The sequence below is a fragment of the Miniopterus schreibersii genome, assembly GCF_964146895.1.
Source record: "Miniopterus schreibersii genome assembly, chromosome: 3".
Taxonomy (NCBI): Eukaryota; Metazoa; Chordata; class Mammalia; order Chiroptera; family Miniopteridae; genus Miniopterus; species Miniopterus schreibersii.
In genome coordinates this window covers 44,000,607-44,017,291 of record NC_138103.1, presented here as the reverse complement: position 1 = coordinate 44,017,291, position 16,685 = coordinate 44,000,607, and the positions used below count along the sequence as shown (strand labels likewise).

Here is a 16,685-nt window from a genome sequence, read left to right as displayed (position 1 = left end):
CATACCTTGTACAGAGAATCTTGTCAGTAGCTGCTGATATCTTATTTGGGGTAATATATCCTAAAGGGAGCCACAGTGCAATATGTTGAATGCATTCATGGTTTTTATGGCCATCAAGCTTCTAAGTTACCATGTTTTTGGCTAAATTATTTGTTAGCCAACCCAAATGCTACAAGTATAGGTGTCTCAAACTAAAATTAACAGATCTAAATGCAAGGTCTTAACCATTAGGGTTTCACTTAAAGGCTTATAATAATTCAGAAAAACAAATACTATTGTTCAAATAAACAAAAGGCCAGCATATAAATGAGTCTTAAAAAGTTTCTTCTTGCTGCTGACAGCAGACATTTAAAATTCACATACAGAGCTATATAATATTATAAATGTATACATATAAAAATCGATATTATAAAGATATATATACTATAGATATATAATATTTTTAAAATATTTAGAGCATGCATTTGTTGAGCATATTTTACTAAATATAAAAGTGTCAAAAACATTAATAAAAAGGAAACATTCCAGTCTTATTAACATTTCAGGAAGCTTTGAAGACTACAGCTTCCCAGACATAAAAAATACACAAGCAGCTTCTGTGAAAAAGATGTAAAATAATCTTAATAGCTTGACTAAATCTTCCTAATGTAAAACTTAGATTCTCTTTAATTTTTTCCAGTCCCCTAAAATAAGTATGTATAGTTGATGTAAGTCTTCAAAATCTTTTGATCTTTTCCATCTCTAGATGATGTAGAAAAAGCAAAGCAGACTATACACAATAAAAAAATCTTAGTTATAAAAATATAGTGACAAAATAGTGTGATCTGAACCAGTAATCCTGTGTGTAAGATTGTGTGACTCTCGCTTTGATCCAGAACTGTGTGGACTTCAGTACCTCATTTAAAGGATTTACATGGATTCTTTCATGTGTCTCTAACAGAGCATACTCTGAGTCTCCAAAAACTCACAATTCTAAGGAAGAAAAAATGAAGCAGATATGATAATTTATGCAAGGCCTAAGAAGAAAAACAAAGGTGATGATCCTTCATGCAAGTTAGGTCTGCTTCATCTCAAATACTAGCTGATTCCAGGGACAGAATCTGATTTTTCTTGATACAAGGGGCCATGGAGAGACCAGGTATGTTTTCCAAGTGACTGTACACTAAAGAAAAGGCCAGGAGTTTCAAAGTGTGGGAAACTTACTGGAGACTCCCTCCACATTGTCTGTCATCCCAGTTCTTTCTCCCTAACCCCAGGGGGCTGTAGAGAAGGTAGCCTTGGTGCTCAGCAGAGAAGAAACAAGAAGGAAAGAGTGTGGGGGGGAGGAAAAAAGGTGTCTGAGATCAGTCTCAACGCAGATATATACCCCAGGCAAACGTAGATAGACGGCCAGGAACACTCAGGCAGTGAAGTCAGTTTCAGTTGTCCCAAACTAGTAGCATCTACAGGTGCCCTGCAGACAGTAAATACAGGATTCTCTGGAGAATGGCACGAACACTCCCCCTCCCCCAAGGACAAGTGGGAAATGATAAGATACAACATAAACGAGAACAAAAATTACAAACTTACCAAGACTATTGAAATAATCAAACCATTGAAATAATCAAACACAAATTATGAAACTACCATACCTATTCCACAATATGCTTAAAAGTATTTGCAGGCAACCAGGAACCATAAGCCCAAATAGAAGATTTGAAGAAAAATAAATGAATTACTGAAAATGTAAGATATAATTATTAAAACTCAATGGATAAATTTGGTAATAAGGGAGGAAATCAGTCATGTAGAAAACAGATCACATGTTTATATATGTGTGCATGTGAGTATATGCATAAAATGTATAATACCAAAAATACCAAATACATAAAAATAAATCTAACAAAAGGTAGTCCCCCTATAAAAAATTTAAATTTTATTAAGAAAAATTTACAAATAACTATATAAATGGAGAGATATTCCTTGTTAATGGATTGGAATCCTTACTATGCTAAAAATGCCAATTCCCAAATTGATCTATAGATTCAGAAAAATCCAATAAACAATTTCAAGTGCTTGGGGGGGGGGGAATGAGAAACTGATTCTAAAAATAATATGTAGCATATCATTGAAGAAGAACAAATTTGGAAAATCAGTCATGTTAACTATTCAGTGTTATTACTAAATGACAGTAAGTAAGGCAGTATAGTATTAATATAGAAAGAGACAAATAGATCAGTGAAACAGAATAGAGAGCCCAGAAACATACCCATTATATGCAAATACTTGATTTATGCAATAATTGTACTAGAGAAATAGTGGAGAGGGGTGTTCTTTTTATACATGGTGTCGATCAATTGGGTGTGTATAGAAAAGAAGGGAAATTAGACCTGTACCTAACACCATTATCAAAAATCATTTCCATGTGTACTACATGAAAGAGAAAACATTAAGTTTTTTAGAAAACAATGTATAAGAATATCTACATGATCTTGTGGTAGAGATAGATTTCTTAAACAAAATACAAAAATGACTAATCATAAAAGACTTAGGATTAATAAGTTCTGTTCACTAAATGACATATATTCTATGATCCAAAACCTTCATTCCTAAGGATATGTGCTAGGATGCTTGTGCAACAGTGTTCATAGGAACACTGTTTATAATTAACCATAAACAGGCAATAATTCAAATGACCAGCAAGAGAAGACTGCATAAATGATTTGCCTTATGTTAATAAAATGGACCAATAGAACAAATGACTCTGCAATGAAAATTATATACTTATACTCAACATCGTGAATAAATCTTAAAAACGTAATGAACTATATTAATTTTCAAGACTTCTGTATGATGAAAGGCACCACAAACACAAAGTTATAAGACGAGCCAGACAGAAAGCATTCATAATAAACAGTCAAGAATATCAAGCATCAACTTAAAAAAGACAACACAAAAGTAAATTGGTCAAACATATGAACAGATAATCCATAGACATAATTCTAATGCTCAGTCTCATTAGTTATCAGTTATTTCAAAAAATTAGTTATCAGGCAAGTACTACTTTTGACCTACTATAACAGCAAATATTAAGAAGTCTGACAATACCAGTTTGGTGAAGATGGTAGAAGTGAAACTCTCACATACTGGTAAGAAAATATAAATTGATTCAGATACTCTGTAGAGCAATAGCATCAAGTTAAAATTTAAAAGCAAGGCATAAAAATCCACTTTAAAGAAATATACAGGTACACAAGGAGATATATACATTAACTTTCACTATAGCGTTAATTTTATGGCAAAATTTGGAAAATAAGATAAATAAAATAAGAATTATTTATTACATTAAAACATTATGCAGCAGCTAAAGTGAATGAAAAATACGTAATTATCAATATGGACTGAATTCAAAACATAACATTAATTTTTCTAAAATCAAGTCACAGATAAATGTGTTATAATATATCTGTGTATGTAATTTATGTAAAGGTATATTATATTTAAATCCATATTGAAATTACAATTTTATATTCACGTGTGTTAAAGCAGAAAAATGAACTGAAATTACATATGCCACAGTTGTTATATTGGGAGGGCATATGGTCAAAGAGCTTCATGGTGGTGTTGACCTATTCTTCACCAAAGAAAATTATTTGAAACACGCAATATGTCAACATGTAAGTTTTATTATATATTCTATTATTCTCTTTTTAAGTGTTTAGATAATTCTTAAAATCACACACTATTTTTAAATTATCAACAAACTTTGATCTAGTAACTTTTAGGAAATTTACCCTAAGCCAATAATTTGATGCAGAAAAACATTCTATTGTGGCTTAATTTGAAATAGCAAAGGATTTAGCAATGACTAAAATGCTGTGCAATATAGTGGTTATTAAGTGCTTTCTCAGGCATTTCATGGGTTATCATGGGAACTTAAAATACATATATAATTATAGAAAAAATGCTTATTTTAAACAAACACGTAGAATTCAAAATTTTATAAATGATTATTAATAATGAAGGTATTTATGCCCTGGCCAGTGTGGCTCAGTGGTTACGGTATCAGCCCACACGCCGAAGTGTCTCAGATTTTATTTCTGGTCAAGGGCACATACCTGGTTGCAGGTTCGATCCCCAGCCTCAGTTGGGGTGCAGGTGGGAGGCAACCAATTAATGTCTCTCTCTCACATTGATGTCTCTCTCTCTCTTTCTCTCCCTCCCTCCCTCCCTTCCTTCCTTCTCTCTAAAAATCAATGGAAAAAATATACTTGGGTGAGGGTTAACAACAACAACAAAACCACCAAAAACAATGCAGGTATTTATTTAAAAGTAGTAAATTTAAAATTTTTTATCCCTAGTTATATTTATTGCTCACAATTATCTGTACTTTATAAATTCCACAATACATATGGATACACTAATAATACTTTAAAACATTTTAAACTTACTTTGATTTACTACTCCTTCTTTTCTTTAAATTTTGCAAATTAAACCTCAAGATTTTTTCATAATAAGAGGGAGCGATTACTCCAAATGCATTAATCACGGGTGATTTCTTAACAGGCATATTCATGGATCATAAACCTAAAGAGAAATATTACATTGTATATTAGAATACAAATGTACTCCCAGTACCAAATAATATATTTCATGCAAATTTATTATTTATGGATAAAAGGGTAGCAAGAAGAAAAATCAGTCTTAAGTATGAAGTTATATTAAGGGAGTATTTAAATTTTAACTGTCAGACCTAGGAGTCAAACCCAACTTTGAATCAAAAACCCATCTTCCATCTATTGTTGCTACTATAAAATTAACCTTTCATGTAATATTTAGTCTTTATTGTACTTTACCAACTTATTTAACTTCTCTGTGCCTCAATTTCCTCTCCTGTACAAAGGGAAGAGTACCTTTATAGAGTTGCTGTAAGAAATTAATAGGTTAATATATGTAGATTGCTTAGAATAAAGCTTGATTTACAGGAAGTTTTACATAAGCCCTTGTGATCATTCTTAGATTACTATGCTTTCTGTTTGTCAAGGTTACTTATAAATTTCTTTTTATGTCTCCAGTCTTTTTGCCATTTAGGTTGTGCTTTCTCTGCTTGCCCTCACATCCAGATTTATTTTCCTGTTGAAGCATGTCTGAGCACATTTTATGGGAGTAAGACCAAAACTAGGGCACACTATTTGTGTTTAGTGGAATATTTAAACAACAAAATGAAGTAACAAAATGGGTAGTCAGAATTATATTGAATTATTTTGCCTTTCATTTTTTAAGATAGCTAATTTTTAACACTCATCATTGTATCAGTCAAGATTCTGGCAGGAAACAGACAACACACTTAAGTGGGGTAACTGAATAAAGAGACTTTTCCAATGACGTGGGCAGTTATTTAAATAAAAAAAGAAAAGACAACCGAGATGGTGTTGTTCTCAGGGGCTGGCAAGAAGGGGGTAAACCATTACCACTCTCAGGATTCCACCCCAATCGTCTGCTGGTGCTTTCCACTGGTGTCCCACAAGAACTGTTAAAACACGCAACACCTGACTATTTAGTCAGAGGCACTGACCTCTTTTCCCTTAAATTGTCAAATAAAAAAATGACAACAGCCAACACAATAGTAGTCTGGTGGGAATGAATCAAAATTATACTTTTTTTTTTTTTGAGGTAGGAAAAAATATATATATTTTGGTGAGCTGCAGAATTTTAGTAATTAGTTTATGTGTGCCATGAGATGAAAAAGATTGAAAATCTCTAAGCTAAACCAAACTAGAAGCCAGAAGGTGCAGGGCAGAGTGCAGATGAATAGAAAGTAGATCTGGAAAGGTAATGGGAAGATATCCAGCACAAAATAGATTATAAGCTCAAAACATCATTATCTATTGCTATTGGTTACAGCAAGTTCTGCTTCTAATAATCTATACCCATTAGAATGTAAAACAAATGTATTTTCAAGTCAGTAGCTATATTGAGCTATATATAGGTATGTCATTCAGAGTGGACCTAACTTTAATATAAAATACAAGTTATTCCCAAACAGGATTAATATATTCAGGAGTTATTTTTTTCACATCTGCTGGTAACAGGGGTAGATATTTGGACCATCTGCTTAAAATGCAAGTTCTACAACACCCTGCTGATGAGACTTTCCCAGATGGGATGAGTAAAATGTCAAATTGCTGTGAAAGTTTCTTCATGCTTACTCTTGATTTCTGGCTTATTTGGAGAGTACCTATCTTGAGAGTAACAGTGCCTAACCAACACTAGTTTGTTAAACACTATTTGAATGGTATTTTCATATACAAGAGAGACAACATGACTCCTTAATGTATTTCATTGGATAGAATTGTGTTTTTAACTAAGAATAAAAGAAACGGTAACCAAATAATCTTGTTTCCAAAAAGAAAATATGAATGTATTCAGAAATATTTCCCAAAGAGGTATTGAATTAAACTCTCAGTGAGATAAATAAAGAGAATAAGATTTTAAATAACTCCCTCTCCCCACCAAAAATAGTCAAAATAGAGAATCTAAAAAGTTAACAATTTTCACATTTTTAATCTTTTTTTAAAAAATATGTTTTTATTGATTTCAGAAAGAGGGAGAGAGAGAAACATCAATGATGAGAGAGTCACTGATCTGCTAACTCCTGCATGCCCCCTGCTGAGGATCAAGCCCACAATCCATGACTGGGAATCAAACAGAGATCTCCTGCATCATAGGTCAATGTTCAACCACTGAGTCACACCAGCCAGGCCATTTTTAATCTTTTTATAAGACTATTCTTCATTAAATTCTCAGTAGAGTACAAAACATGAAACTATCAACAAGGAATTCTTATTGTTGTTGTTGTTATATGTACAGTAGGATCCAGTCAACCTTCACAGGACTATTATTATCAGTAATAGTATTACATGTGCAGTAGAGCCAGTCAAGCCTTCAAATGACTAGAGCTTCAGCTGAAATCACAAGAGAGACCCTAAATGAGAACTGCTCCACCTAAACTGGGTACAATCAACTCCAGTACCATGAAAGTTGATAAAAAATTATTTAACTTACTAAGTTTTAGAGTGGCTGTTGTCAGCAATGGATACCCAGCACACGCATTGAGTTGTACAATGAACATCTATTCATTTCACTATATGCAAATTTTGCCTCAATAAAAATAAGATTATAAAAGTATATTGTATTAGAATTAGGTTTAGTGAGATAGAGCAGAAGTAAAAATGACAATTGCTTAGCAACATAGAAGTGTATTTCTTTCTAATGTTAAAAAAAATTCTAAGTTCAAACCTAGACAATTTAGGGTCTGTTTGGCAGTTTCACAGTCATAAGGAACCAAGGCTCCATCTAAATCTTCCTTTCATGGTCATTGTCAGGCCTCACCTTGCTTCAGGTTGTTCATTGGTTCATGTAGCATCAAATTATTGGGGAGGCACTACTGTCACTCTGTGCTATTGATTTCCATCTTCAAAGGAGCTCTGTGAATTGAGTCTCCTTTTCATCTCTTCAGCCATTCTCCCAAGTCAGGATGCCATTATCTTCGTCCTAGATTAATACAATGACTTCTTATCTTCCAGTGTCCCATCTGGCTTCCTCTAGTCTCATCTTTTACATGACTGCTAGAGAAACTTTTCCAAACTTAAATCTCCTTATCATTTCATTTCACCCTTCCCCAGACCCCAGACCCTTGCTTAAGACCCTCGAATATTTTCCTACTGCCAACAATAAAATCCAAACTCAGAGTAGGAACTAATCAGTTGCTGGAGCACAAAGTTTGAGTATATGGCTTATATTTTATGTATTGTGTTTTTAAAAAATAGCTAATTATTTTATTTGAAATTAAAATTTTATGTGTGTGTGTGTGTGTGTATTCAGTTATAAGTTTTAATTGCAAACTTTTCAGGCAAAATATGTTGGGAACTGGATTATCTCATCCATTTGGAGTCTTACACTAGTATTATTAAAAAAACACCTATTGGACTATTTTACCAGATGGCATGGGGAGAAAAGTGAGGAAATATAAAACCATGTCCTTTTTGGAAATAGCTAAAAGATTAGAAATGTTTAGTTTGTAAAAGAGAAGTATGGGTGATGGGGTACCATTAATGTATCTTAAGGATGAAGGCTTTACATATGTTTTTAAGAACTCCTCTCCCTTTTGGTCTTGACTTCTCTATTCAGAAAATACATGAATATATATATATACAGCCTTTCTTCTTTTCTTGCCTGAATTTCTCCAAGGCAGAAAGCAAAACTGCCTGAAGTCACTGGCTCCTCTTCTTAAGAAAATAAAAACAAAAAGACTAAGCTCACTGAAAAGATGAGGCTGGGCCCGGCCGGGCGTGGCTCAGCGGTTGAGCGTCGACCTAGGATCCAGGCGATCGGGGTTCGATTCCCAGTCAGGGCACATGCCCGGCTTGCAGGCTTGATCAATGACTCTCTCATCATTGATGTTTCTATCTCTCTCTCTCCCTCTCCTGTCTTCTCTCTGAAATCAATAAAGATATATTTTTTTAAAAAGAAAAAGAAAAGATGAGGCTGGGTCCCTGTAGGGAAAAAAAAGTTTCCTGGATTATAGAGACAGAGATGTTTCCTGAGACTGGAAGGTAACAGAGGTTACTCAGAGCCATCTCCTCTGTTGCAGCAGTATCTCCTGGATGTAACAGTACCAAAGAGAAAATGTCTGGGCACTACATCTTGAGAAATTGGACCCCATACCGTAGTAGACCCCATAACATAGATCTTGTCCAGGCCTAGTTACAGCCTGAAGAGGTATGTCAAAATAGAGGGGACCACATAGATGGGACAATTGACCCAATGCCCCGTAGTGCCCCTCCAATGCCTTGTTGATACATAAGCACTGAGGGCTTTGGAAGACCACAGGCAAGGGCAGCCTAACAGAAACTGGACTGACTATCCAACTCAGTCAAGCCCAACGGAGGCTGGGAGTGTACATAGCCAATGTAAAGAAAGTACGGAAATGTTCCTTGCATACAAGTAAGTCTATCAACTGTGATTCATAAGTACTGCATGCATTTTAACTTTGTAGTAGTAAATAAAATAACTGTCATTTTCTCAGAAATAATGAGTATAAATATAATCCATAATTAATATGAAATAGCAGTATTCAAAATACTGAAAACAGACGTGTTTAAAGTATTTCCAGATGGTTTAGAAAGCCTTGGACAATGAGGAAAATGAACTAAAAGTACCATTAAAGTTTAAATGGAAACTATTTCCATTCATCTCTCATCAATCACTTACTTATATAGGAAAATTGCAATGAGCTAATACTTCAATGATAGTCCTGTTCTGACTTAAATCTCCTTTTCTCACTGTGGAAGGATTTCAAACTAAAACGGTACTGGAAAGTATGGAAAGGAGAAAATCTCATGCATGTGTCCTCAGTAAAATGAAACTTAAGAACTGAGAGATTGATTCCCCATAAATGCTCGATTTACAGAAAACCAGAGCTTATCTCCTGACTAATGAACATCTAAGAATCTCTCACCATCCTCAAGCCAATGAACTTACTGCTTTGACTTGACTACCTACTCTTTGCCAAGAGATGCAGCTCACCCCAAACCTTCAACAGACTTGCCTGTAACTTGCTACAATTTGGTTTCCAAAGTTGCCATTCATCTGCCATTCCCAAATAAACTCATTTCCTCATCATTTGAACTTGCCTCAGTTGACCTCTTTATTTAGGTTGACACCATATAGGAAGTCATTTGGCTTTGATGCAAACTACTAATTTGATGAATGGTTTGTGAAGTAATTGCAAAAGTGGATGTAATTGTTCATGGATTCTTTTATTGGGCTTATGACTTGTGTCAGTACTTTTTATTTATTTACAATACTCAACATACAATATGAAATAAAGAAAACTACACACACACACACTTCCTTATAAACTAGAAGTAAAATAATGTTTCTGGCCATTTTATATTTGGCACTACCAAATGTTATTCATTTTAAGGGGTTGTCATTTAGGAAATTAACATTGGTTGTTTTCACAAAAGTAGAAGAGCTAATTATGTTTGAGTTTCCTGTGTTTGAGAGATGTACAGATCATTAAAACACTGTCCTTTTCCTTAAGAAATTATATTCTAGAGAAAAAGGACTGGCCTATAAACCAACACTACTACATTTCAAAATGCTGAATTCCATGACAAGGCTCCAGGTGATTTTAGGAGGAAAAAATTGACCAGGAGAAATATTCGATCCATGTGACAGTCTATAAAAGTATGATAAGATCTAAAGAATAGTCTATTTAAATTTTAAAATGAATAAGATACCCTTTATATCTCAACAGAATTCTTTGTCTGTTTTAGCCTTGAATTCAAAGAATGAAAATATCTAATGAGCAGGGTACTTAAAATTTGAAAGAATTTAATGAAATTCTTTGTGCCCAAAATTATCCAATAATATGGTGGTCTTTAATTGTTCTTTTTTTAATCTAAAACAAGCATAAATCAAAGTCTTTAGGTCATTTCTGAAGCAGCAAAGGATCTTTTAGAACTGAACACTGAATGTGAGTGTGAATATTCAGATTGGCTGTGGAAATTTAAGAATGTTCATGGTATAAAATATCTGAATATCTGCATGAAAAAAAATTCTGCCAAAAATTACATTGATGAATTTTCTAAGGTGATACCTGATGAAAACCTCAGTCCTGAACCTGGTGAAACAGCTCTGTACTGGTGCAATATCCTGGAAGATCATTAACCATGGCTGAGAAAAGGCAGCCCTAGGTTTTAGGGACACTAAGCACCAGTTGGCTGCTCTTAGAGTACTAAAGCCATAGGATAAACTTGGCAGTAATTGGAAAAATCCAATGTTCACAGTGTATGAACCATATACACAGTTTGTCTATGCATGACTAATAGGACTGAATAGCCAGAGAAGTGGCTTAATGACCTACTAGCTGAATGACCATTTCAGACCAAGTACATGAAGTTATTACAGGCAATGGTACTAAAAGAAAACTGTAAAATTTATTCTTCTCTAAGAACTGCTTTCTACATCGTCTTCTTGTAAAAAGTAATGTTTTCAGTGTTTGTTCTCCCACCCCCACGCATACAATACAACGTAACATCAGTGGTAAACACATGTGGCCATGAAAGTTTATGTTCTATAAATAAAAGTATAAACTTGTCTTAACTGTGAGCTAGCTGTCACAGAGACCCAAGAATCCAAAATCTAAATGGGTTCAGACTTAATGATGCCATAACATTATGTACAACTTTGTGTGTGGGTATGTTTCCAAGTCCCTTGAGTATATACCTAGGAGAGGAATTGCTGAGTCATGCGGTAACTCTATGTTTAACCATTTCAGGAACTATCAGATTGTTTTCCAAAGTGGCTGCACTATTTTACTTTCTCACCAGCAGCCTATAAAGGCTCCAATTTCTCCACATCCTCACTAGCACTTATCTTTTGATTACAGATATCCAAACAGGTATGAAGTGGTTTTGATTGGGATTTCTCTAATAGCTAATGACATTAATCATCTTTCCATATGCTTATTAGACATTCGTATATCTCTTTTGAAGAAATGTGTATTCAGATACTTTGCCCATTTTTTAAGTGTTGTCTTTTTATTATTGAGTTGCAATGTGTTAAAAAGGAAATAGCAGGCTCCAAATGGAGTCACTTTTGCTAAATCCCATGATACCAAATCTAGATTTAATACCTGACCTACCTGGTATTTCAGACTCTCCCAGAAATATAATCTTAATCAACCAATCTGAATTTTATACTCAATATCAATAAATTAATATGCCACGTGAGCCCTGTCCATCCTCACTCCCTCACACACACAGGAGGCAATCCATACGATAAAAACCCTGTATGTTCCTTCCCCACCCAAAGACGTCCTGATTGAAAAATCCTTTCTTTTCTTTTGTTAATAGCTCCCTTCCCTCACCCTTCTTCCTTGGAGCTTTCTGGATGCTAGACTGGATAAATCACTTAATAAAGCCAATTAGACCTTCAAATTTACTCGATTGGCTATTGTTCTTTAACAAATGGTTTTTTTATGTTCTAGATACAAATCCCTTTTCAGATGCACTATTTGCAGTAATTGGAAGAATCCAATCTATGAGTTGTCTTTTCACTTTCTTATGATATGCTTTGGAGAGCTATGTTTATAATTTTGATGAAGTCCATTGGGCCTATTATTTCTTTGGTTGTATGTGCTTTTTGTTACCATATCTAAGAAACACACAGCCTAAATCCATGTCAGAAAGATTTATGCCTGTTTTCTTCTAAGAGTTTTGTAGTTTTAGCTCTTACATCTAAGTTTCTGATCCATTTGAGTTAATATTTGTATATGGTATGATATACAGTTCCAACTTCATTCTTTTGCATATGGATATCCAATCGTTCCAGGACCATATTTTGGAAAATTTTTCCTTTGTTGAATTATTTTAGAACTCTTATCAAAAAGCAACTTACCACAAATGTGAGGGTTTATTTCTAGGTTCTCAATTTATTTCATTGATCTATATGTCTGTTTCATACCAGTATCACATGTCTTGATTACTGCTGCTCAGTAGTAATTTTTGAAATTAAGAAATGTGAGTTTTCCAACTTTATATTTCTTTTTCAAGATTGTTTTTTCTATTCCAGGTCCATGGTAGAATTGCCATGTGAATTTTAAAACCAGCTTATCAATTTCTGCAAAGAGATCAGCTAGAATTTCAATAGGGATTGTATTGCACCTGTAGATCAATTTGGGGAGCATTGCAATCTTTATAATGTTAGGTATTCTTATCCATGAGCATAGGATGTTTTTCCATTTATTTTGCCTTCTTTAATCTCTTTCAACAATGTTTTTAAATTTCAAAGTATGTTTTACACTGCTTTTGTTAAATTTATTTGTATTTTATTATTTTTTGATGCTATAATAAGTGGACTTTTTCATTTATGTCCTTTTCAATTTGTTAATTGCTGCTGCAAACTAAATTTTTATATTGATCTTACATTCTGCAACCTTGTTAAACTTTTTTATTAGATCTGCTAGTTCATGAGTGGATTCCTTAGTATTTTCTATATGCAACATCATGTCATCTGCAAATATAGTTTTACATTATAAAGGAACCAATCCATTTGGTTTTATGGAAATATTAGGAAAAATAAAGAGTACATATAGTATTTAGTTTAGAACAGAAATTCCCAAAATGTATTTTGTGGACCACAGATTCCTGGGATGCATTACCTCCTAAGAACTGTTGTGAAATAAGTTTAGGAAACCCTGCACTAAACAAAATGAAAGATTTGCATATTATAAGACATCTCAGAGTTGTTAACATGCTCCTGTGCACTGCAAATACAGTTGTTCCTAAATTTGACCAGAGAAATCTTTAGAACACTATCTGCTAGAATCACATGCACAAAACATCTTGGGAAATTCTAACTGATAGCACTACATGGAGTACTTATTAAACACTTGTTGTGACCAGGCCCTTTACTAGGAGTCTGGGTGAACAATAAACTTCAAGAGAGGAACACTTACCAAATTAATCATGATAATGAATGATTCTGATTAGGAATAAGATGTTCATAAGAATATAGCGCTGCTTGTCCCGATCACAAGCATTAATGCCAAATAGTTTTTACTGAAGTAAAAATCTAGTACTCACCTGAACCTAAAAATTTATGTGGGGCATCAAAACAAAGAACACTGATACACTGAAGAGTTATTTTTCAGCTGATGAAATGGCTCCAGCAGTTCTCTGGGTGCTTGGCTGTTCATTTGCCACCTGGCGTAGACCCAGAAATAAAAAAATAAAATAAAATAAAAAATAAAAAAAGATTTTAACATTAATCCCTAGTGTATTTTTTAAAGCTCCAGTTAAAACAAGGTTAGAAAAGTATACTTTAAAAAACTATTTCTGAGAACTAGGCAATGTTAAAATTATAGTGAGCCTGTGCATAGGTAACCTGCATTAGGGAATACAAGATTTAGACTACAGCCTTAAAGAACACAGAATAATTTGACCAAAGACCACCAAAGAGATATAATTCATTCAGACGTATTGTTGAGATAAGGTAAATAAGGGAATCCTACTATCACCTTTCCTCCTCCTAAAAATTTTTCCTAGTCTATCATTTGTACCCTCTTGATTGCCTTTAAAAAATTCTCGCGTTTCACATCCTCAAGGCACCCCCCTCCTCCCCCGCCAAACACACACACACACACACACACACACACACACACTTCAAAATTTTGAGAGAGAGAACGTGAGAGGCAATTTCAGCAATTATAGAAAAAGGTCTTGAAAACTGTCCGGGGAGGTAGGCTGGCTCCTGAATTAAGGGTGGCGAGAGGTCAAGCGAGTCCCTGTCCAGAGGACGTTAAAAGAATTCCCTGATTGATAGAAATAAGAAAGTCCCCCCACCTCCTGTAGTGTCCTCTGCAAAACGATTCCCCTATGAGACCACCCGGCGGCGGCCCGCCCGCCCCCCTCAGCCCTGGGGGCCGCGTCCGGGGAGCCGCGGGGGCCGGGGCCGCGCCCGCCGGGGCGCCCGCGCTGGGCTCTTCCCGGGCAGAGCTGCGGCGCCCGGCAGGAGCAGGCTCTGCGCTCCCGTGTGGGTCCCGGTGGGTCTCCCGGTTCCCGGGAAGGGGGAGTGCGGCGATAACCTTAACTCTCAGGTCCTCAGAATCGACGCCTAGTAGCCCGGGGTCGCCGGGGCCCGCTGGTTGCTAAGGACGCTCTCGGAGCCGGTCTCGCGACCGCGCTGACCAATCAGGGCCTTAAAGCGCAATTCCTCCCTCCCCCGCCGTCACCGCGCTGGGGCTCAATTTCGAACCAATAGATGCGATTCCGTGTGACAGACCTTTATTAGCTTTAAAATAGAACCATAAAACAGTAATGGTTCGGCTTTAATACGGTACATGTACGTTAGCTGTCCCGCCAGTAGCTGCAGCGAGAATTGGTGACCGGATTCAGTGTCCCCTCGGTGCCTGCCTTCTCCATAGCCTCGCCCCCGACGCCCCCGCAAAATCTAAATTAAAGATAAAAATAAAAACAGCGTGCTTATACAAAGGTGGCTATATCTTTTAACCAAGCTGCTGTTCAAAAGCTCCTTTTACGTAGAAACTCTGGGCCTGATGGTGGATAAACAGAGCACCCAGGGTAGGGTGTTCCGTGTGTACTAACCACCAGGGGGGAATTTCAACTCAACAGAATGCCCATCTTTGAAGATAGTATCCAATAATATTTTCTAATTCAAATCCTTATAAAATTCTCTTGCCTACCAATTGATGAGCGACTTCAAATATTCCACAAATGTTGAGCAATTCTGATTAAATGTTAAGTTAATGTACAGGGATTGTCCTTGTGAAGTAAATTGCCTTAAAATATTAAGAACTTCAAAAGACAGTGTAACTGATGTAAACTTCATCAATCCTGAATTATTTCTGTTCATAGCAAGCACCAGATAAGTCTTGTGGGGGGGGGGGGGGTTTAAAGCACATTTTTATATTTAAAACACAAAGTATTAATCCAAACCCGTAGAATGTACAATACCAAGAGTGAACTCGAAACTGTGGACTTTGGGTGATTATGGTGTGTCAATGTAAGTTCATCAATTGTAACAAATGTACCACTCTGGTTGGGGATGTTGATAATGGGAAGGCTATGCATGTGGGGGGAAGGGAGCTTATAGGAAATCTCCATACCCCCTTTGTGTGTGTGTGTGAACTCAAAACTGTGCTAAAAAAAAAAAAATAAAACCTTAAAAATAAATTAATTCATTTTTTAAAGTAATACAGTTTAAAAAAAAACACAGAAATTACAATAGCTAATCCCAGGCTTCTCTGAAACACATTTCTTCTAAAATATCATTAAGTTGAGGGTAATAACAAAAATTAAAAAAAACAAACTGGGTAAGACTATAAAAGAGAACAAAAATATAAATAATATTAAAAAGAATTAGAGAAAAAGCTTCATCCAAAATTAAGAAACATGAGACAATGAATCAAGAGTACTTATCATATTTCAAAAAAAGTGAATATGGAAAGAATATGATATGCATTTAAAAATTGCTTGGTGGGTTTTATTTAAAATTTACTTCAAGAGATCTAGGATGTTAAAAGTATAAAAAATACAAACTATTAAAAAGGTTACTCACAAATGAATAAGAATCAGGTTAGCTAAAATATTCTTCTCCAAAATATAAAAATCAGTTGATTCCACAGATTATTTATAGAAGAAAGTAGCTACCCATGACTTCTATAGGGAAGACACCTATAGGACATGTTTATATAAGGAAGAATTCACAAATTCTCCCCCTACTCCTGCTACATTTTAAGATCAAACCAACCAAAGGGCAGGTCACTTAGACATTTGTCAAAATTAAGAACTCCAAAATGTAAAAGTTGTGACTGAAATGAGCCAATATTGACCAGAAACCAGCTATACCTGATTTTCCCCTGGCCATAAAATGAAATTGATTAGTCTTTCCTTACATAGCTTTTAACTTTACTGTCACTCTTAGAAAGTTTTAAAATCTATTTGAAAAATATTTGTTATTTTCTTTCTATATTCAATATTTTTAAAAAGAAAAAACCCAATCTATTATAGCTGTAATTTATTTGGAAATAAACTGTGAGGTGGGGCTTTACTGTTTCTCCCCTCAACTGGCTACCCAGGTGCCCTCCTTTTAATAATTCATCCTTTCTACACTGA

General features: G+C 35.1%; 1 protein-coding gene across 1 annotated transcript in view; it reads right to left on the bottom strand.

Moving 5' to 3' along the window:
- Window positions 1-14,726, bottom strand: part of TMEM232 (transmembrane protein 232) — a 140,390-nt gene extending 125,664 nt beyond the window's left edge. Inside the window, exons 1-3 of the mRNA XM_081132555.1 lie at window positions 14,636-14,726; window positions 13,635-13,754; window positions 4,431-4,566 (exon numbers count right to left, since the gene is read on the bottom strand). Coding sequence (XP_080988681.1) covers window positions 4,431-4,555 — 125 coding nt within the window. The 5' untranslated portion in view covers window positions 4,556-4,566; window positions 13,635-13,754; window positions 14,636-14,726. The remainder of the gene's footprint in view (window positions 1-4,430; window positions 4,567-13,634; window positions 13,755-14,635) is intronic.
- Between the last annotated feature and the right edge of the window lie 1,959 nt (window positions 14,727-16,685).